This window comes from Nelumbo lutea, chromosome 7, assembly GCF_056320005.1.
Source record: "Nelumbo lutea isolate HS-2025 chromosome 7, American lotus-T2T, whole genome shotgun sequence".
In the NCBI taxonomy this organism is placed as follows: domain Eukaryota; kingdom Viridiplantae; phylum Streptophyta; class Magnoliopsida; order Proteales; family Nelumbonaceae; genus Nelumbo; species Nelumbo lutea.
The window spans coordinates 60,044,472-60,066,493 of record NC_142690.1 but is presented as its reverse complement, the minus strand read 5'-3'; the positions used below and the strand labels follow the sequence as shown (position 1 = coordinate 60,066,493).

The 22,022-nt window shown below is 35.5% G+C and overlaps 1 protein-coding gene across 1 annotated transcript; it reads left to right on the top strand.

Moving 5' to 3' along the window:
• The first annotated feature begins 3,433 nt into the window (after positions 1 to 3,433).
• On the top strand, positions 3,434 to 10,063 carry LOC148846613 (cytochrome P450 714C2-like). Its single transcript, XM_088955985.1, has 6 exons — positions 3,434 to 3,731; positions 3,833 to 4,003; positions 4,690 to 4,916; positions 7,953 to 8,078; positions 8,185 to 8,583; positions 9,538 to 10,063. The coding sequence occupies exons 1-6, from the start codon at positions 3,434 to 3,436 to the stop codon at positions 9,961 to 9,963; spliced, it is 1,647 nt and encodes a 548-aa protein (XP_088812111.1). The 3' UTR covers positions 9,964 to 10,063.
• Positions 10,064 to 22,022: the final 11,959 nt, after the last annotated feature.

Genomic DNA, 22,022 nt, shown 5'->3' with positions numbered 1-22,022 from the left:
GAACTGTCATTGACCCGAATAGACAGACATTTTGGCCCAGGAACCGTCCAAGCAATTGGTTCCGTTTTACCCCAATCTTGGTCCCTAGCCAAAAACCATTGAATCGGTCAATGACTCATTGACCTAGGTGGTCAAACCATCAACCCGTTGACCCGTTCAATGGCTTTGCTCCTTTTTTTATTTTTTTAATTGGGAACCGTCCAGGCAACCAGTTCCATTTTATCCTAACCCCAATCCCTGTGAATCGGTCAACGACCCATTGACCTGGACAGTTGAACCATCGACCTGTTTAATGAATTTTGGTCATTTTTTTTATTTTTGCTGTCAGAACGAGTTGTCTGTTCGAGCCGAACAGTCAAACCATCAACCCAAAAACTAATGGCCAAAACGATTTTGTTTTTGGGTCATATAAGTCACACTCTCAAATGACATAACACGAATGGTATTGCTTAATTGACCTCACTCAGTCAATTTTTTGTCTGTAATTTTTGTTGTTAGAACGGGTTGTTATTTTTTTTTTAATTGGAAAGCATCTAGGCAACTGGTTTCGTTTTACTCCAATCCCGGTTCCTGGAAAAAAACCATTGAATCGGTCAACGATCCATTGACCCGAATGCTCAAACCATCAATCCGTTGACTCGTTCAACGGTTTCTGGTGGTTTATTGTTTTTTTAACTTTTGTTGTCAGAACGGGTCGTCCGTTCGAATCAGACGGTTGAATCGTTGACTCAAAAACTGGTGGGTAGAACAGTTCCATTTTCGGGTTGTATGAGTCACACGCTCTTATGACATAACACATATGATATTGCTTAATGGACCTCACACACTCAATTGTTTACTTATAATATTTGTTGTCAGAACGGGCCATCCGTTCAAATCAGATGGTTGAACCGTTGACTTGAAAACCAAGGGCCAAAATGGTTATGTAATTCTTTGTTTGTAATTTTTGTTGTCATAATGGGCCATCCTTTCGAATCGAACAGTCGAACCGTCAACTTGAAAACCAGTGGCCAGAATAGTTCTGTTTTCGGGTCGTATGAGTCACACACTCGACTGCTTAATGGACCTCACATACTCAATCTTTTACTTGTAATTTTTGTTGTCAAAATGGGTCATTTGTTCGAACCGGATGATCGAACCGTCGACCCGAAAATCAGTGGCCAAAATGGTTTCGTAATTTTCTTGCTTGTAATTTTTGTTATGAGAACGAGCCATTCATTCAAACTAAACAATTGAACCTTATGTTTCAATGAAGAAGGAGGGAAGAAGAAGGAAGATGAGGAAGAGGATGATTTGACATTCACCAGAAATGATAATGGCAACAGCGGTGGCAAGGCAACGGCAACATACGCAGATCTGAGAACTGATATCTGAATTCTCGGATCTCAGATCTGAAATCGATTTCTTTGCAACATCTGTGAGCGTTGGAAATTTTCTCTCTCTCTCTCTTTGTGTTGGATCTCATATGAGTTCGTGTCTCAGGTCAAATTGATTTGATAGGAAAATGGCATACTGCAACAATATTATAATAATGCTTTTCTCATTTGTCCCCTCACAAGTTTTATTTATTTATTTTTTTCTTTCTTCTTCCGATGCAAGTTATTAAAATAATGAAAATAGTTTGTTAGATCATGAGTGCATTATGTACATTTATATTAAGCACCTTATGAGTTATGACGGAGAAGAAATTAAATAAGCTAATTACAAGTACAACAGGACACGAAACAGTGTAGAAAAGCATCGATCCCCCAAAGCTCTTAATTACAATTGGCTGCAGTCTGCAGTATTAGTACTGCATATGTTGAATAAGTATTAATTCTGGATAATAAACGAATGAATGAATCTTGTAACTATTTTACCTAAAAAACAAAAAGAATCTCGTGATTAAAAGATTTTTTGGCTAGCCGTAGTGGTTGAGCATTTGTATTTCGGTAAAACTATTGGAGTAGTTTCATATTAGTCTTATTACTCGTGACTGCAACACAGTGGCACCCATTAAGGTCAGAAATTTTAGGTTCAAAAACACATTTAAAGTAGGTGTCAGCTTGGATTTGATGTCAATTCACAATTCACAGGCGGGTATGAACGCATAGAATCTGAGTTTTTGACATCTTGAATGTTTATAAATTTATAATTGAATTCAAAAATCTGCATTAGGCCTATCCGTACTTTTCTGTATAATTTTTTATGTTCTTGTGTGGGGCTTAGATCAAAATTAAATGTCAGAAGCCGCATCCTGAAAGAGCCTGCTGACTATCATCCACTTGAATAGAAATTGGAAGGAATCTTTAAGACCAACTGAATCAACTAGTTGCATGTAAATTTCCGATGCACTTGCACACATGCATAGGAAAGATCGAGAGTAGCAAGCAGATATATTCGGTTTTAACCAAATCAACGAAAGCAATCGAAAGAAAAAATTTTGGTTCGGTTTGTTCAGTTTTTGTAAAATTTGGTTTATTTGATTTAATTTTTAATCGAACAAACCGAATGTTCACCCCTACTTTGAATGCCCTAGATGAACCATTGAAACATTTTTGCTTAATTTTGAGATGAATTAATCCACCATATAACTGCCATCCTTTGGGAGCTTTAATAAATCCATCCAAATAGGGTAGACATTACGTACAAAGACATACATGGTATAACTATAGACTGCCAACGAGAAAGAAATAAAAAAGGGAAAGGGTGTTATTGGAATTGAAAAATGTATAAGGTGGAACTCTCCACCAGTGATACACATTTACGGAGAGAGAATGGAAACCTTTCCTCAGTCAAATGTAAGCACATGAATGGACTAGTTTGAAAATAACATAATATATATATATATATATATATATATTAAAAATCAATTAATTTGAATTATTGTATAATATTATAAATCAAGTTGGTATAAATATATATATTCAAAAGTCTTGGGTTCGGTTTGGGAAGAGTATAAATATAAATATATATTAATACAGTATAATATACATACAAAATATAAGATTTTACAATCTACATGTTTGTATTTGTACTTGTTTCAAATGAAGTCTTGTGACCAATCAACTGGTATCATAAGCACATATTAACCAATCAGGTGGTATTTAATCAAATTCTTTAATTGGTTAAAGCTCTTCGTTTTATATCATAAATTTTCCCTATAAAAAAATATATTAAAGAAATGAAAAAAAAAATCATCAACGGTCAAGATCGGCTACTTTAATTTACCACATGAGCTGAGCTAAGAGACCCAATTTTCTAACTACAAGTTCCAACCACCCAACTTATGTTGACATCATGGACGTAGAAAGTCAGCAATCAACAAGCTTCAAATTTGATTACAACGACTTTGGTGATTAAAGAATGTTTAATTACTCAACTGTCCACTACAAAACCCATGTATAAATAAGGGCAGAGGGCGAACAAAAGGAAACATAGAAAGCTAGATACTATGGAACTTCAACGTGCATCTGTTACGATGTTGTTTCCATTGGCCTTGTTTGGTTTCTTTAGCTTGTTTTTTCATCTTTACAGGGTTCTTTGGTTAAAGCAACAATTGCTTCGATCTAGGCTCCACAAGCAAGGGATAAGAGGTCCTCCCCCTACCTTTGTCTTTGGGAATGGTCTAGAGATAAAGAGGATACAAAATTCCAAATCAACAGCAGTTATGACTTCCAACAAGGAAAACCTATCACATGATTTTGCTTCTACTCTCTTCCCTTGCTTTGAGAAGTGGAGAAAGGAATATGGTATGTGTATATTATGAGTTTACATCTCTGCCCCACAAGGGGCCACCCCACAATGCCCCAAAGTACATCCCTATCATGTATTGGCCCTATGATAATATCAGAACAGATGATGTCATCATCTGGAGATGTTCCTAATACACGGTGGGGATGTTCCATCTCAAGTGGCAAAGCACCCTTGAGTGGTGGGAGTTCATATTTGCTCCTCTTACAGCGCTCCCCACACCAGTCTTACAGCATGTGGAGCCGTGCACATCTGGAACATCTTCTTACTAGTATGTTATCATTCATGGAGAGATGTTCCTGCAGCGGCATTCTGCTGTAAGGAGCAAATCTGACCAAATTCGAGGGGTGTGGACTTTCTCTAGCTAGCACTGACATTTTTTTGTACAAGGGGCCACATAATATTTTTTATATTTTTAGTTTATGATAATGTTAATATAATACAGTAGATATTATTAAACTAAATTTTTCATTTTTGAATTTATATATATATATATATATATGAAATCTTATACTAGTTTTTATACTAATTTTCTTTATATTATTTTCTTATTTGTTTTGGTTCAAACAACACACAAGTTGGTGGATGCCTTGTTGAATCAAAGTCTCAGCCCCTTATTTTCATGAGAATTTATTAGCAATATAATTATTGGTTGAACATACCACCCATTGTTGTGAAACAAAGGAAAATGACTTGGGATTTATATATATTTTCCATTTAAAAGAACTCATCACCTAAGGCAAGCCCACTCCCCTCTGTCACCTAACATTGCCTTGATGCTTTGGAAACTAATCAACTATATGATGGGCCTGAGGATGAAACCCAATCCCACCACTGATCATTTAGATTTCTGATCAATCATCAATTGATCCTTATATGATATATTCCTTTTTTTATTTCTTTCTAAGCTAGTATTTACTAAATAATAAATAGTTAATCAACTGTGATTATATACAGGCGACTTGTTCACGTTTTCCCTTGGCAATCTTCAAATATTGTACGTGACAAACCCTAATATGGCCAAGGAAATGACCCTTTGTGCATCCATGGCATTGGGGAAGTCTGGATACCTACAATATGAATTTGGTCCTTTGCTTGGGAGGGGCATTTTGACATCAAATGGGGCAATCTGGTCTCACCAAAGGAAAACCATAGCTCCAGAGTTATCCATAGATAAGGTTAAGGTACGTAATTAAATTTTTACTCATATACAATAAGTATTTCATAAATCAATGCATGGCAAATCTCTCTCTCTTTCTCTATCTGAGAGTAGTTATTTATCTATTTTCTTCATTTTTTGTACTTTTCTTTTCTTTTTTTTTTTTGTTTTAAAAATATAAACAGTAGTCATTGTTTATCTTGATTAGATTAATAAAGTTGTAAACTATTAAAGAAACTTTTGGATTTTTCAAGCCCTCTTATTTTAATGCATGTTATTATTACATTTAAAAAATACATTTAAGAGAGAGAGAAAGAGAGAGAGTAGTAATAGACAATATAAATAGGTTGAGGTTAAACAATAAAAAAATTATTAATTTAAAAATCCACTAAACTTTCACTAAAAATAAATATTAACATAACTTAATAAATATTAAAAACATGTTTCAAATCCACTTAAAAGTCAAACTTAATAAACACTAATAAAAATAAGAAATTTAAATATAAAAATATTAATTGATAGCTTTCATAATATTATTAGATAACTTACGAGTTGAGACCTTTGTTGTGCATAATGGACTCACTAAAAATGATAAAATTTCATGAAAATTTAATTCATTAAAAATCTGGAAAATTCTGAAAAAACTAAACATAATTAAAATATTAAAAATTTAAAAAAATTTGAAAATTAACAATATTTTATATTATTAAGGGCATTTATTGAAAATAATTAAAAAGTACAATTAATAGTATTTTATTATTAAAAATATCAAAAAATATTACAAAATACCCAAGCCAGAAATTATTAAAAAATATTAAAAATTAGCTCTATTTTTATTAACTATGGTATTTGTTTAGTTATATAATTTATTTTTACCAAAAACAAATGCAAATTAATTTTTTAGTGATTAATATGCAAAAATAAATGTTGAAAATACTGAAAATTAGTGAAAATACTCATATGCAAAAATTATTCAATAATAATGAAAAAACCAAAAAATAATTAAAAATTCAAAAATTTTGAAAAACCTAAAGATTAACTAAAATACTAAAAATAATTAAATAATTAAATTAATTTTAATTATTAACAGTAATATAATTAATGATAATTATTTTTAAACTGTTATTAACAGTAATTATAATTCAAGCTAACATTTAATTAGTTTCAGCCAAGAAATTAGCAAAATTTTTGAAAATATAATAATTTCTATAAATTATTGTATTTTAAATAAATATAGTAATTTAATAATTACTATATTTTAATAATCAATAATAAAAAATAACAAATTGTTTATAACTGAACTTAACCCGATTAGATCTATAAATTTGTAGGCTCAAGCAACTATTTTCTTTTGAGTTAGGTCTAGTTGAGATAAACACAATGCTCACACGTTATCAAGGATAATCAAATTCGAAGTCTAATTGGGTATCAAACTTTTAGAGTCCAATGATGACTTTAGCAGATAAGGCCCAAGCTAAACAACTCTTAATAAGTTTAACTTGTAAGCTATATGCATATATGGTAAATATTACTATATAATATTTAAATAACAAAATTTATATTAATATATATAGAAATGTTATATGTTTTTTATATTAGACTAGAATTAAATAAAAAATTTAATTTGTAAAAAATCATAGTTTTTTAATTAACATGGACCTCTTCATTAACAAAAAAAAATGTGCAAGCCCAAAGCCCAATCTATATACAAAATGTCTTATTTTTAGTATAATTTTTTAAAATAATATTATATTAATTTAGTAATAATTTAATAAATTAATAAAATAATTTATATTTCCTAATAGTATATTGATATTTATTAATAATTTAAGAAGCATATATATACATATATATATTACATTTATTATATACAACATAAGTACTTTTTTATAAATATAATAGTATTGAGTCAGGCTAATTTGAGAAAGCCCGAGCTTGAGCCCATGGGCCTAAAATTTTGTCCAAGGCTGAAAAACAACGAGTCAAGTCGGGTTGGACCATCAGGCTACCCGACCCATGAATATGTCTAATTGTATATATAAACAATTGTATACATTAGAAATCATACGGAATAAAAATTTAAACATCTTTTTAATTTTTTTTAAATGGACCTCTCATAGATTGGCTTGGTCTACGGCCTGGCTTGGCCCAATGCTCAACCCATGGACCAGCCCGGCCCATGGCATGGCATGGCACGGGCCCATCTAGGCTCGGGACGTGGGTCGTTCCTAACCAACCCCCCAAGTTATCCCAAGGGAGGGAAGCACGGCCTGGGATGCCTAGAGGGCTAGCATGGCTTGGGACACCACAAGGATCAGCATGGCATGGCTCGCACTTTGTGCTAGTAGCATACTAGTTGTATTGTGTCGGCCCAGCACGACCCGAATCAAACCTCTACTTGAACCCGCCCAATATTGGGGACAGGGCAGGAAAATTCAAGGATTCCCCATCCTTGTTGAGGAGTGGCGTGCCTTGCCCCTGAACTCGCTTGACATTGAGGAGTGGTTTCCTTGCCCTGGACCCACCTGACACCGAGGACTAGGCATGGATGGAGTAGAGTGTCTTAACTATGGGGTAGGGACAGGGATGGAGTGCCCCGCCCTGAACCCACCCTACTGTCATTCCTATATAATTGTTAATTATTAGTGAAATTAAAAAAAAAATGTTAGCTTTTGTAATTGTTTTTGTTTATTTAAAATTAATCAAAATTTCATTTAAAAATAATAAAAGTAATAACAAATATTAAAATTACTACAAATTCTTAATAAAACTAAATTTATTAAACAATATTTGTTCATATTAAATTAACAGTAATTATTTTTTGTAAATCAACATTAAATGAAAAATACAATTATAGAAATTTTAGATATTAACAATAACTTTGAATACTTTTAATTAATTAACAACACATTTTGATTATTAATTTAATATTAATTAATAATAAATAAAATTATTAAAATTTTCAGATTTTCCAAGGCATAGCACGGGTCCGCTAGTTACATACAAAACTGGAAGAGTCGTTGTCTGAGTCAATTTGAGTCCAAGAATATTATTATTGCAGGGCATGGTGAACTTAATGGTGGAGTCTGCAAGCTCGATAGTGAAGACATGGCAAGGGAGAATTGAAAGTGAAGGAGGAGTTGCAGAGATAAGAGCTGATGAGAACATTAGACGCACTTCTACACTTGTAATCTCCAAAGTTTTGTTTGGCAGCTGTTTCACCAAATCCCTTGATCTAATTTCAAAGTTCAAAGATATTCAAAATGCCTTGACTATGCCAACCATGCTCAGAGGACTTCCTGGCCATTGATACTGTGTTTAGATACATTCCGAGTGAGAATAACAGAAAAATATGGAAGCTGGAGAAAGAGGTCCGTTCAGCGATTCTAAAGATTGTAAAGGAACGTAGTACAGAAAATGAAAATGATAAAGGTGATGAGCAAGATCTATTACAGATGATTATTGAGGGTGCAAAGGATGGTAATCTTGGTCCATACACAGCACAAGACTACGTCCTTGACAATTGCAAGAACATCTACTTTGCTGGGCTTGAAACTACTGCAATTTCAGCCTTGTGGTGTTTGATCCTACTGGCTTCTCATCCTCAATGGCAAGACCGTTGTCGTGCCGAGATACTAGAAATTTGTGGGGGAGGCCTACCTGATGTAGATATGCTTCGCAAGATGAAAACGGTATGTTATGTATGTTAATTTGTGGGGGAGGCATTTTGATCACAACAATCGCATTCACTTGCCGCACAGTAAATGACATAGTTTTTAAAACCGAACCGGTCAACGGTCCGGTTACCAGTTTGACCCGAATGGTCTGTTCATTCTAAAAAAAAACTATAAAATGGGCAAAACCATTTGGAACGGTTAACCGCCCGGCTCAGCAGTTTGCTGATCAAGATCAACGGTTTTTTGAGAAATCCTGGTTTTGGGGAAAAACGAAACCAGCCACCTAGCCGATTCTCGGTTTTTCCAGTCTGACCGTCTGGTCCAGTCCAGTTTTGAAACCCATGGTAAATGAGTATACCTGAAAGTAAGTGTCAATATACCTGTTTTAGATTGGACCTCATTTAAACTAAAACCAAATGGGACGGACCAACAAGACATTGAATTGGACCAATCCAAACTTAATAGTCTAAAGTATTTATTAGATTGGATTGGACCTGGTCCATCCACTCATATAAAATAAGAATATAGGTGTCAACAGGCTGGGTTTGGATTGAAACAAATCTAAATAAAGACAAATTTGAATAGATTGGATGGTCCAGATATGGAATTAGACCAATCCAAAATGGTCCAAAATATTCAATGAATTGGATTGGACCTGATCCATTTATAATGGATTCACATTAAACTGGATTGGATTACACCAAATCTAGTCCAATTGACACCCCTAATGCAAAGTGGGTAAATAAATTATTCGCATCTTAATTTGTTGAAGTCGATAAGCATTTTCTCTCTCTACAAGCTAGAATAGGTTTACCCGAAAAAACACTTGCTTGGATAAACATATTTACCTAAGTAAAAATGAACAAGGCCGATGAAATAATTGAGTCATTACTTTATATCCACAATAGAAATTAATTTTAGTGGACTCTACTACATCTTCCAATGATGCATTGATGCATGGCATGGCAGACAACAATGGTAATTCAAGAGGTGTTGCGGTTGTATCCACCAGGCTTGTTCATGTCTAGAGAAGCTCTGCAAGATATCAAGTTGGGAGAACTTCTTGTGCCTAAAGGCGTCAACATTTGGCTCTCGGTTCATGCACTACACCGAGACCCTGAACTCTGGGGACCTGATGCCTGCAATTTTAATCCTGAGAGGTTTGCTAATGGAGTTGCAGGTGCGTGTAAGCTTCCACAAACATACTTGGCATTTGGCATGGGGCCTCGGATTTGTGCAGGACACAACTTTGCCACAATAGAATTGAAGATCGTCCTTGCTGTAATCCTCTCAAACTTCTCCTTCTCACTCTCTCCGAAGTATCGTCACTCCCCTGTGTTTAAAATTATCATACAGCCTGATGATGGAGTGAATCTTATTGTGAGGAAGGTCTAAGACTTGCATCTAGCTATGATAATAAACATTGGAAAAGCTCTACATAGTTGGTATGTTTATAATACATAATTGAGCATGGTTGTTTGGGTGTTGTGTATTTAATTTTTATAATGTTTTTTTAGTGCAAAAGTCGGTTGTAGAAATATTTCTACTGTTTATCTAATTGATTGACTCTATTTTTACTATTTTAGTTTCAAGTTTTCTGACGATTGTCATATTAATGGAAATGATGAAATATCAATTTTATCCTTCCATTAAATCTAGATATCTATTACAGCCTGCTGAAGGAATAATGGTTTTTAAAACCGAAACGGTCAAGGGTTTAGTTACTAGGTCAAACGGTCTGACTGTTTGAATCAAACGCTCGAACCATGCTGACATAAAAAAATAAAAAAAAAAGAAAAAAAATTTCAAAAAAAATATAAAAAAATAAAAAAAGTCGAAACTGTTTAAACTGTTAACCGCCCGATTCAGCAGTTCGCTAACCAAAATCAACGATTTGGGGGGAAACCGAATTGAATTTGAGGTGAGTTTCAGAAGGAAATCCCAAACCCAAAAATCAGCAACCCAGTGGTCACTGAAGTCGGGACTAAACGCACGGTTCAAATTAGAGAGGTTACCTCCTATTGCCACTGTGGCTGGACGACTTGGAGGACCCCTTTTGTCCGGGGAAGACATGGCTACGGTAGATTGAAATAGGACGGAACCAAAGGAGATGAAGATTCGTTTGAAATTATTGTAGCTGCAGCTATTGTTGCGGCTATCCAGAAAAAAGAGGACATTCGTCTCTCGATGTTGACGCAACCTCTTTTTTCATCCTCAATACACGTCTCAATTTGCAGAGTTTGCAGTTTGCACTGCTTTCCTGTATTATTTACAGAGTTTAAAGTTTGCACTGCTTTCCTGTATTATTCTGGCTTGGTCTAAACTCCCGATGCATTGAACACATATATAGCATCCTTCCTTGCAGGGCCTCACGAGTGAGTTTGAGATGAGTTTTAGAAGGAAACCCAAACCCAGAAAACCCAAAAAACTCACCCTCTTTTTCCACGGGTGAGTTCGATGTAGCCATATCTAATCCGACTACATCGAACCAAAGCCTTTCGAATCCATTCTAGAACGAGGACAGAATGTTCGTCCCTGAGCCATTAGAAGATTATCTGATGGTCTTTGTGGATGATCAAATAGGGTAGGAAGAGACGAGGTCCTGGGTCGGGTACTGATTCCAATTATGGCAATGAAACGGATGATCGATTATAAGCCGGTGGTTTCAAATTGGCTTAGCCTTCACATGCATTACAACTTCACTGAATCCAAGGTTAAGGTTTTGGTTCTCGTATTCATCTCTAGATCTCACTTAACAGGGGATACCACATCCTGCAAGAATTGACGATATACAACAGTGACGAAGGACTGACTGTCAGAGAACACTACCCGATGCTCAATCTGGATCTTGGGAACGACAGGTGACACCAGCTGCTGATCCGGAGTAACGGCATGAACAATCTCTTGGGTTTCCTTGGAAACGACGGGGCTGTGGTTGAGATCTCCGGAAATGCCAACATCACAAACCAGATTAGGAAGAAATCCCTCAGCATTCCTCCCTGTCTCCAAACCAGTGGCAGCAATTACAATGAAAATGGTCGTCCGAGCAACGTCTAACAGACGGAGGTCTTTCTAGGTGGAGCTCTCATCAAACGCCATCAGCAATTACAATGAAAATGATAGCCACCGATTATACGTTTCTCATGTGTATGGATTTTGACGAAATATTAATGGATACTGATGGCGGGGTAGAGCTAGTCAATTAGAAAACTTAGAGGTAATCTAAAACAAAATATAAACAATAAAGATAGAATTAGTCAATTAACTAACTAATAGGAATAGTTCAAGAAATTTGCGCTAGAAAAAATGAACACGGGTGGAAATTAAAGGCATTTCATTGAGTCGACACACAAATAAGTATGAACAAAATCAATAGTCAAAGCAATATCCTACATGTAAAAATTCTAGAAATAGGTAGCTCTTTCCCTATAGTGGCTTTCCCTTTGCTTCAAATAGCCCTTTCCATGGTAGCTTTCACTGTGGTCTAAGTAGTCCTTCTCCCAAGTAGCCCTCTTAATGTTTTGAACTTCCAGACGTGATGGTAGGCTTTGATACCAAATGTGAATGCTTGATCAATATGTCAGAAGCCTTAAGATTGATAGAACACATCAACCCTAGCACTTTAACATTTAGGGGGGCCATAATTGGCCCCACTTGACACAAATAGACCCTCTATTAGTGAAACATTTAGGGTCATTTTCATGTAATATCAATTTCATCTTATATTGTAAGGAAAATTCTTATTAGTACCCTGTACTTTGGGCCTAGTGCATTTTGGTCATTGAATTTTAAAATACAATAATTTAGTGCCCGAACTTTTAAAACATGTCCATTTAGTACCTAATGTTAATCAGCCCATTAACCATCCATTAAGTGGCATTTGAAAAGACACAAATTCCATTCAAGTGTCATCTAATTTTCTTTATCAACCATCTAAATGTTGATAAAAAATGAACAATCCTAAATCCTTGCCTCTTTTATTCAAGAAAGTTGGAGTCACCAAAATACCTATTAAGACGTGACTCTAACTTTCTTGAATAGAAGAGGCAAGGATTTGGGATTGTTCATTTATTGTCAATGTTTGGATGGTTGATAAAGAAAATTAGATGACACTTGAAGGGTGTTTGTGTCTTTTCAAATGCCACTAAACAGTTGGTAAAGGTTGGTTAACGATAACTACTCGATTGGCACGCTTTGAAAGTTTGGGTACTGAATTGCCGTACAAAGTTCATGGACCAAAGTGGCACTAGGCCCAAAGTACAGGGTATTAATCATGAATTTTCCCTATATTTTATCAAAATTTCAATTTCCCTTTATGATTAAAAATACCCCTTGATATATTTAACAAGAGAGACGCATCTCAACTTTAATGCCAGCACCTCTGCTCTCAGCATTGAGTATAAATCACTTGGAAGACACTGAGGTACATCTTCGCTCAGGGAGAAGATAACTTAAAGTGCATGTTGGAAATTCATTGTTATCATCAATGAATCAAAGCTTGTAGGTGTAACAGTTTCGCCATGCGAATTGAGGTTGTTCCCATTTATTAGAAGTCCATAGTTGATCAACAAAGATGTTTGATAAGTACAGAGGTTGATTCACAAAGCTCAAAACATGTGAGAAATGATGAGCCCTTCATCACAGACAATGCATACTATATTGTGTTGAAGTCAGCTTACTAACAGCAGCTATATAGTAACAATTAAATAAGCCTTACAACAAATCATAAACATAACCTTTCTTCCACTGTCTTTCTGTAAACATAGGGTTCATCCAAATTCTGCTCAAAGTCAAACTATTTGACCATTGAGTCAAATTGAATGTTCCAACTTTTGGAACATTGCTTTAACCCATAAATGAACTTGTTCAGTTTACACATCATGTATTCTTAATCCAAGGCAACAAAACCTTGTGGCTATTGCATATAGATATCTTTAGTAAGATCTCCATTCAGGAATGTGATTTTAACATCCATATGCCAAATTTCATAGTCCTAGTGTGCAACTATAGCTAACAGAATCCGTATGTATTTAAGCATGGCCACAAGCGAAAAGGTTTCATCATAATCGACTCATTCTTTCTGAGTGTACAGTTTCTCTACAAGTTAAGCTTTATAGATCTTAACCTTTCCATCAGGGCCTTTTTCCTCTTGTAGATCCATTTGCAACCGATTGCTTTCATCCCAAGGGGTAGATCTATGAGAGTCCAGACTCTGTTGGTTTTCATTGAGTCCATCTCGACTTTCATGGCATCTACCCACTTCAAAGAATCTATATCCAACATAGCTTCCGTATAAGTCACAAGATCTTCCTTACTATTCGTAGCTTCCATCAAGTAACTTTCTTGATCATAACCATAACAAATTGGAGGTCTAGACATGTGGGTAGATCTTCTAAGTTGGGTGTTACTTGGAATCTGTGGGATATATCTCACTACTCCTGAGCTCTCTTCATTAAGAACAACTTCTTGATGATGATCGTTCAAGATATAGTCTTCTTCCAAGAAGTAGGCATTTCAACTAACAAACAACTTTTGTTCTTTTGGGTCATAGAAAAGATACCCTACATAGCCATTGGGGTAGCCTACAAATAGGCAATGACTAGTCTTGGAAATTTTTAAGTGTCTTATACTCGGTTTCTTGCGGGTCCAAAGCTCATAAGGAGTCTTAGGAACTGATTTGGTTGGAACATGGTCTATCACGTATATTGTAGTCTTCAATGCATGCCCCCAAAAGGATAAAGGAAACTCTGAATGTACAAGGAATGATCGGACCATATCTAATAGAGTCTGGTTTCTTCTCTCTAACACACTATTTAATTGTGGTGTAGTAGGAAGAAACAACTGTGATATAATCCCACTAATCTTTAAGTAGTCCCTAAATTCGTCGGAGAGATATTCACCTCATCGATTTGACCGAAGGGTTTTGATGTGTCTCCCCAACTATTTCTTGACTTCTTCTCTAAACTCTTTGAACTTTTCAAAGGATTCAGACTTATGTCTCATTAGGTATACATAGCCATACTGAGAATAATCATCGGTGAAAGTTATGAAATAATAGTATTGGTTCCGTGTCCTAACATTCATGGGACCACATACATTTGTATGTATTAGGTCAAGTGTGCCTATAGATCTTTCAGGCTTACTTGTAAATGGCCATTATGTCATCTTGCCTTAGAGGCAAGGCTCACAAGTTGGTAGATCTTCTACAGTTAGAAAATCTAAAGGACCATCCATCACCAATCTTATGATACATTCTATATTGATATGTCCAAGTCAGTATTACCACAAGCACGTGGGATTAACCATATCATGTGTTCTTTTCTTGGGGATATGTACTAATGTATTTTCGGTTATGTTTGTTTCCAAGAAGGACGGAAGACATAGAGACCATTCTCAAGTTCTCCATAAGTAAGGAATTTGTTATTCAATTTAATTGTAATCTTATCACTAAATAAAACAGAATAACCATTCTTACATAACTTAGAAACTAAAATCAAATTTCTTCTAAGTAATTGTGCATAAAGACAATCTTTTAATGTTACAATTCCTTCTCTGAAAATTAAAATTACTGTTCGTATAGCAGTAACTGCAATAGTTGCAGAAGTCCCCAAGTAAAGCACCACCTTGTCATCATTCAGCCATTTGCAATGTGTTACATGTGTGAGCGAAAGCCCCTAAGTCAATACACCAGGATGCAGAAGTGACCAACATATTGGTCTCTTTGACAAGATATTCAAAATTACCTTCATTGTTCTTGCAGGATTCTAGATACTAAAGACAATTCCTCTTCCAATGTCTAGTCTTCTTGTAGAAGTGACATTCATTTGATGACTTGTCTCTCTTCTGCTTTTTAGGTTTGCTTGCCTACTTCTGAGGCCTCTTCTTACCCTTCCTCTTTCTCTTTCCAGATCTGCCACCTTCAACAAGCATGGCTACCAACTTATTTTTCTTTATCAGTTCCTCAGCCCTCTGCAACTAAGGGTGGCAATTTTTCACCCAATGTGTTGAACCCACCCAATTTCCAACCCACCCATTTACTTGGCGGGTTGGAAATGGGTTGATCACCCAACTGCCCATTTAAATGGATTGGGTTGGATTGGGTTGTGGATAACCATTGGATTAACCACTACAAAAATAAGTATTAATTCCTTAGCCATTTTTTTCATTTTCTTCTTTTGAATGAAATAATTTATAATTAGTGCATTAATTTTCTAGTAATTATTTACTAACTTTAGTTTTGTCTCAAATCAACAAACTTCACCCAATTCGACATAACTCCAAATCAACTTGACCGAGTCTGGACCAGCTCAACTTGGTCTAAATATGAATAGATCCGATCACCTCAATCTAGTTTGTTTGGGTCGGTTAGCCAGACCCAACCTAGTACTTCGATCCGGGTCGACCCGAATTCGAATTGGGTCCATACGGGATGGTTCGACACCCGGTTGCTTTGCCCGGTTTGGACTGTCTAGTCCGACCAATATTCATACAACATGACCCGAACTTGGACCAATCTGATTTTCTTCTCTTGACCCGCTTCGGGTCAGCCGGTTTGGTCCCCAACCTGTGCATAAACATGATAAGGGCTGGTCCAAGTCTCTGAACCGGTCCGATCTGACCGAACTGATCCAAATCTAAATGGTTCAACCACCCTTGATGTGATTAGCTCGAAGATAATCTAATTAGATAGTCCAAGTTGGTTTGACCAGTTTGAACCTAGGTGGTTCGGTCAAACCCAAAATCCAAATATAGTCAAATGGCTTCGCTGCTTGTGTAAAAATAACATGCATGTAACTACTATTACCACCCAACCCAACCTGCCCAATTGTCACCACTATCTACAACATACTGATGAGTTCTTGCAAACTAACTTTTAGTTTGTTCATGTTGTAGTTCATGACAAACAAATTGAAAGACGAGGGTAGAGAGTTTAGGACGACATCAGTCTTTGTGTCATCGTTGAGTTGGGATCCAAGAGCCTCCTGTTCATTTATATATCTCATCATCCTCATGACATAGTCATGAACCGGTTGGTTTTCGGTCATCCTCGTGGTTATCAATAGCTTGAGGACCTTTTGTCTAGTGGAACAATTCTGCTTTTCATACATTATCTTTAGACTATCCAGAATATCTTTGCAGATTTTGATTTTATCGAATTGTCTCTAGATGGGGTTGTCTAAAGATGCTACGACATAACACTGAGCAAGAGTTATTCTCCTCCCATTCCTAATACTCTCTCCTACGTGCTTCAGAAGTCCTGTCACCCGAATGTTCCGGTGCTAGGTTCTTAGCAACCTTGTCCAATTTCTCAGACGTGAGCACCAAATTAAGGCTATGGCACCAGTTAGCATAATTAAGTCTTTTTAATTTGTTGTCGTCCAACAATTTGGTGAATTGTCTGTGTGCTATTTCTAATAAAAAGCAATAATAATTAGTCCACAACCTTAGTATTGTTTCATGTTATCTAACATAGAATGGTCTTTTATCAATGTTCCATCTCCATTTATTCATCTTTGAGATTTTCCTACTATCTTAGTGACGATGATACATTGCATGTTCCTAGAAATGTGGGAAATCACATAGATGCATGGAGCCAATTGTTTCAGCTGCATAACCCCACCACTTTCCGTGAAGGATCAAGTATCCACCCATCCAATGAGCTTTCCCTTTGGCCTCCATCAAACAAAATTCATTATCATTTTAGGTTAAACATTTCTATTTGATAAGTGCGGACCCATTTTATCGTGGGGCCCAAGGTACTATGAAAAAGTCTTGATCATTCACTTTGTCTGACAAAGGGGCTGATTTTATCATTATGATCACCTATTTAAGTGAATTCTCAAACTTACCCACAAAGGATCTTATTGATTGGCATATCAAAGACAGTCCAATCCGACACACAAATACAGTACCATAATCAAGTCTAGGGGTTATGTGTAACTTTTCAGTTTTGCCCATCAGTCTCCAAGGTCTAGGGCATAATGGAAAAATGGTCAAACTTCAATGTTTTAATCAAACACACACTACATGTGCTTCAGGTCCAACCTTAGTAGCTGAGACAAGCTACCCCAACTTTTTTGGCAGTACATCAGTGTCAACCTTAGCAGGATAAACTCCCCAAGTCTATCCAATGGCTGAGTCATAAGTGTCCAGTTTAAGGGGTAATTTCATAGAAATATACCAATATCAAAATGAAACAATAATACACTTTTATTCATTTACAATAAATGTATCTGTACATCAATCTGATTGGATCTAAGGGCATACACTGTCTAATATAATATATATAATATAATATAATATATATTATTAGTAATATATCATGTTTGCTGGAGAACAGCAACCGAAGAAGAAGAAGAAGAAGAAGAAGAAGAAGAAGAAGAAAAGAAGAAGATTTGAGAATGGCGGCATACACACTCCAGACGGCCATATAACCTTATATAGATGTTTACAAAGTAATGTTACAAGAACGGACTAGAATGCCCCTGATTAGTGATGGGACACCTAGACATAAAAAAGAATAAAACAAGTTTAGACCCAATAACTAAAAACTTAAAACATAAATAAGACTAACATAAACACTAAACCAATTGAACCAACATATCGGTTGGTTTGGTTAACCACCGGTTTTTTTAAAAGATTAACTGAAACCGAACCAAAACTGTCAGTTTTTTAAGAATATCAAACCAAAACCAAACCAACTGGTTCAGCTAACCAATTTTGTCGATTTTTCAGTTGGTTCGGTTTTTCGGTTCTTTTTGCTCACCCCTAATTATTCTATGTAAAATGCAAGAATAGGGTCATCAACAAGCCAAGCTAGCTCGGTGTACATAAGTTTATCTCATGGGAGACAACCCTGACTCTGAGTTGAATTTCCAAGCTCTTCTAAGCTGTTCCAGTCCATCTCATTTAGCTCAGCAAGCTTAGGCCAACCTACAACTTCGATATTTGAAGTTTTTTCTAGAATAAATCTTCTGATGATTCCAATGATTGAAAGTCAACGTATGGTACAAGGAAACTTGTCCCCTAAAGGCCAAATTGAATGTTGGCAATCATCCAACATTTTCTATTTTGAATCTAAAAGATTTCTCTTTTTGGGCCTTTAAATTTAGTTTTACTTGACATGTTTTCACAGATATTGCACGCACACTCTATGTGAGGGAAGGATCACTTCATTGTCATTACTTTTGTGGTTCATATTTTCCCCTTTCAAAAAGTTGTATATTTGCTAAATCTTTTTCTATACATGTGGTCAAGATAGGTGCTCTCTGAACACCATTAAACCTTGTTCCAACTATATGGGCTTCATTTTTTCACAGAACATAATGAATTAATATTTTTCAATTAAAAAAGGATTCATTGTCGAAAACATAAACTGAGTTCCCCATTAACTGATTTTTCTTGCAACCTGTATAACATTTTCTTTATTGAATATGACCATTGCATTTGATGTTACAGTGGACTCTCTTCTCATTCAATGTTTTATTTTATGATTTTCTCTTAAATAAAAACTAACAACAAAGAGATGGCCTATTATATAATTTGTGTAACAACTAAGAGAGGGTCTCTACTGAGTTAATCTGTTTATAGAATTAAGGTCAATGACCTAATCCCCAGATCATAGAGAAATCCTATGAGTATACTAATATAAATCAATCCCCAGAATTTAATTCCCAATAACCAACAACGAAATAGAACAATAAATCAATGAATTAAGATGGAGTACCAGGAATCACATGAAAAAGAATGGAGCCACAGGAATTTATTCGATTCACAAAAGCATAATTAACCAAAGCATTATTAAACAGGAATGTATTCAATTCACAAGAATGCATTCGAGTCACAGGAACAGGAATGAAGTACCAGAAGCGAAACAGTATGTAGTCGAGTGGACACTTGGCTTCAATGCAAACACTCTGTTCGAGTTTTCAAACACTCCGTTGATGGAGACTGTTCGTGGTTGTGGCTTCGGTGGAGAAAGAAAAATAAGAAAGAAATAAAGCACGAAGAAGAGGAACTATTAGAAATTGGCGAGGGCTTCGTCGTTTGGTATTAACGAACCCCTCATTTGGCGTGACTAGTTGTTTTTGCGGGAAGATTTTCTAACTTTTTGATTATTTCCATATAAGAAACGTCGGGAGGTTATGTGAACTGTTTTAGTTCAACTATGACCGCCGGCCCCTAATTGGGTTTAATTATTTTCGAAGATGTTGGTTTTTGCTGGCATGAAGACGTGACCGCCAAAATACAACCGCCGGTTAAAACCAAATTTCTTGTAGTGAGTTTGTGCCTGTGATTAAAAGTTGAAATTTCACAATTTTGGGGGTATTCAACAACATGGTTGATTTTGTTTTGTTTGAATCTTCATATCTAGTTCACAAGATGATTGAATTTATTGGTTATTATTAGAAGAAACTCTTTTGATTGACCAGCCATAGAAGAAATTGGTTGACCATACAAAAAACGAAAAAAAAAACTTCTTGTTCTTGTTCTTAGATGAGGATTTTGGGTCGTTACTAGACGAGGCATCCAAGTAGGCAAAACCCTAGGTTTCTGGATTTGTCCTTTGATTGAACAGCCATACAAGGAATTCCTTGTGTTATTGGACCGTGAGTGAGTATGTGTGTGTGCCTTTGACGATTGCATTCTAGTAGATCTCTACATGGCATTACCAGAGCCCAACCAGTTGAGGCTAGGTTTGTGAGTTGTTGGTTTCAATACAAAGAACAGTTGATTGCAAAATTTTTTTGGTAAATTACGAAGCACCCTGTGTTATGGGTCAGTGATAAATACCCCCTGAATTTTCACTTATGATAAAGACCCGCTTGAACTTTCACTTTTTGACAAATACCCATTTTATTATAGTTCTGTAAAAAATTTTCATCTAGCATTCTAAAATTTTTTAAATCTCCTAACTACTACTATTTTCTTATTTGTTTGAACGATTTGAGATTCGATTAGTTTTATAAATATAACATCAAAGTCCTCTCGATTGCTCCAATAGATCCTTGCATATTTCTGCCTGGATTCAATATTCATTTCTTTCTAATAGATATAAATTTATGGTTTCATTTGGTTTTTCTTGATTTACTTGAAAAAGGAGTGCATAATTTTTATATTTTAAAATGAAAATAGATATTCATGTCAGTGAAATTAAACAAGATTTAAAATAAAAAAACATTTTTCTTTGCCAACGAAATTACTCTTGTTTTGTTTATTGGTTTCATTTGGAGAAAATAGAGGTATATTTTGTTAATTAAGGTTTAAGAGAAAAGGGTGAAAAAAAAAAAAAGAAAATAAAGCTGATTCAGGGGGTATCTTAATAATTTAACACATTACATCATCTAACTTAATGGTGAGGGGGTATTTGTCACAAAGTGAAAGTTCAGGGGTATTTGTCACCCCGTAGTACAAAGTATGTTTAAATAATTTTGAAAACCAAAACACAGAAAATTGAAATGAACAGTTTAGGAATTTTGATTACTGGGAAGGCCGCCTATAATGGGCCGTACATTTGTTGGGCCCGAGCCCAAACCGGACCCGAGGTATTTGAAATCCTTCAGTTGAGGCAACCCACTTAACACAAATTAAGGTTTTTTTTTTTTTAGGAAAATAATAATTAAGGTTCTTCAAATTAGGGAAACCCTCATAAGCTGGATTTATATAATGTTTAGTTTCTTTTGGTAAGGGTTGGGGAAGGGGACTCTTAAGTCAATTATGCACATGAAATGCTTGTTGAAATGTTTGAATTCAAACAGATGCTAATGAAAATACAAACATGTAATAGGATTCCGACAAAGGCATAGGAATTAAAGAGCATTTATTGAAAAAAAATATACTGAAAGCAGCCTCTTTCCGGTGGGGTTTGAATTTGAAATTTCAATAATCAAATTGGATTCCGATGTGTGACTGGATTCAATCGGAATTTGACCCGATTAGCATTAATTACCCGTCCCTCTTCTGTAATAACTCAAAGTAATTTAACCACTGCTTGTCAAGAAATATAGGGCCATGTTTGGATATATTTTTTGAAAATACTTTTATACTTTTAAAAGCACAAATTTTCCAGCATTTTTTTTTTTTTTGGCTTTCATAATTTTTTCGATGATCTGCTTCATACACTCAAAAAAGCTAAACCAAGTACATCAAGCCAAATAGATGTGGTTGATGAAAAAAAAAATTGGAAGGTCTGGGTTAGGCTTTTTAACCCTAACCCCACAAGTTAAAGTTGGATTCGGGTTTTTCAACCCTAACCCTAATCTTACCTTCAATCTAATCCGGCCTAAGTTGCACCCCTAGCTTGGCCCAAAAATTTTCGGGCTTGATCCAAGGTTTTTGTGTAGGCCATCCTGGACCTGGAAGGGTGATCATGGGACGGGCTTATCACCTATTATTAGGGATCTAGTCTGTTCCCAGGATGGGCTGTGCCTCTCAAGTCAAATATATGGACAACA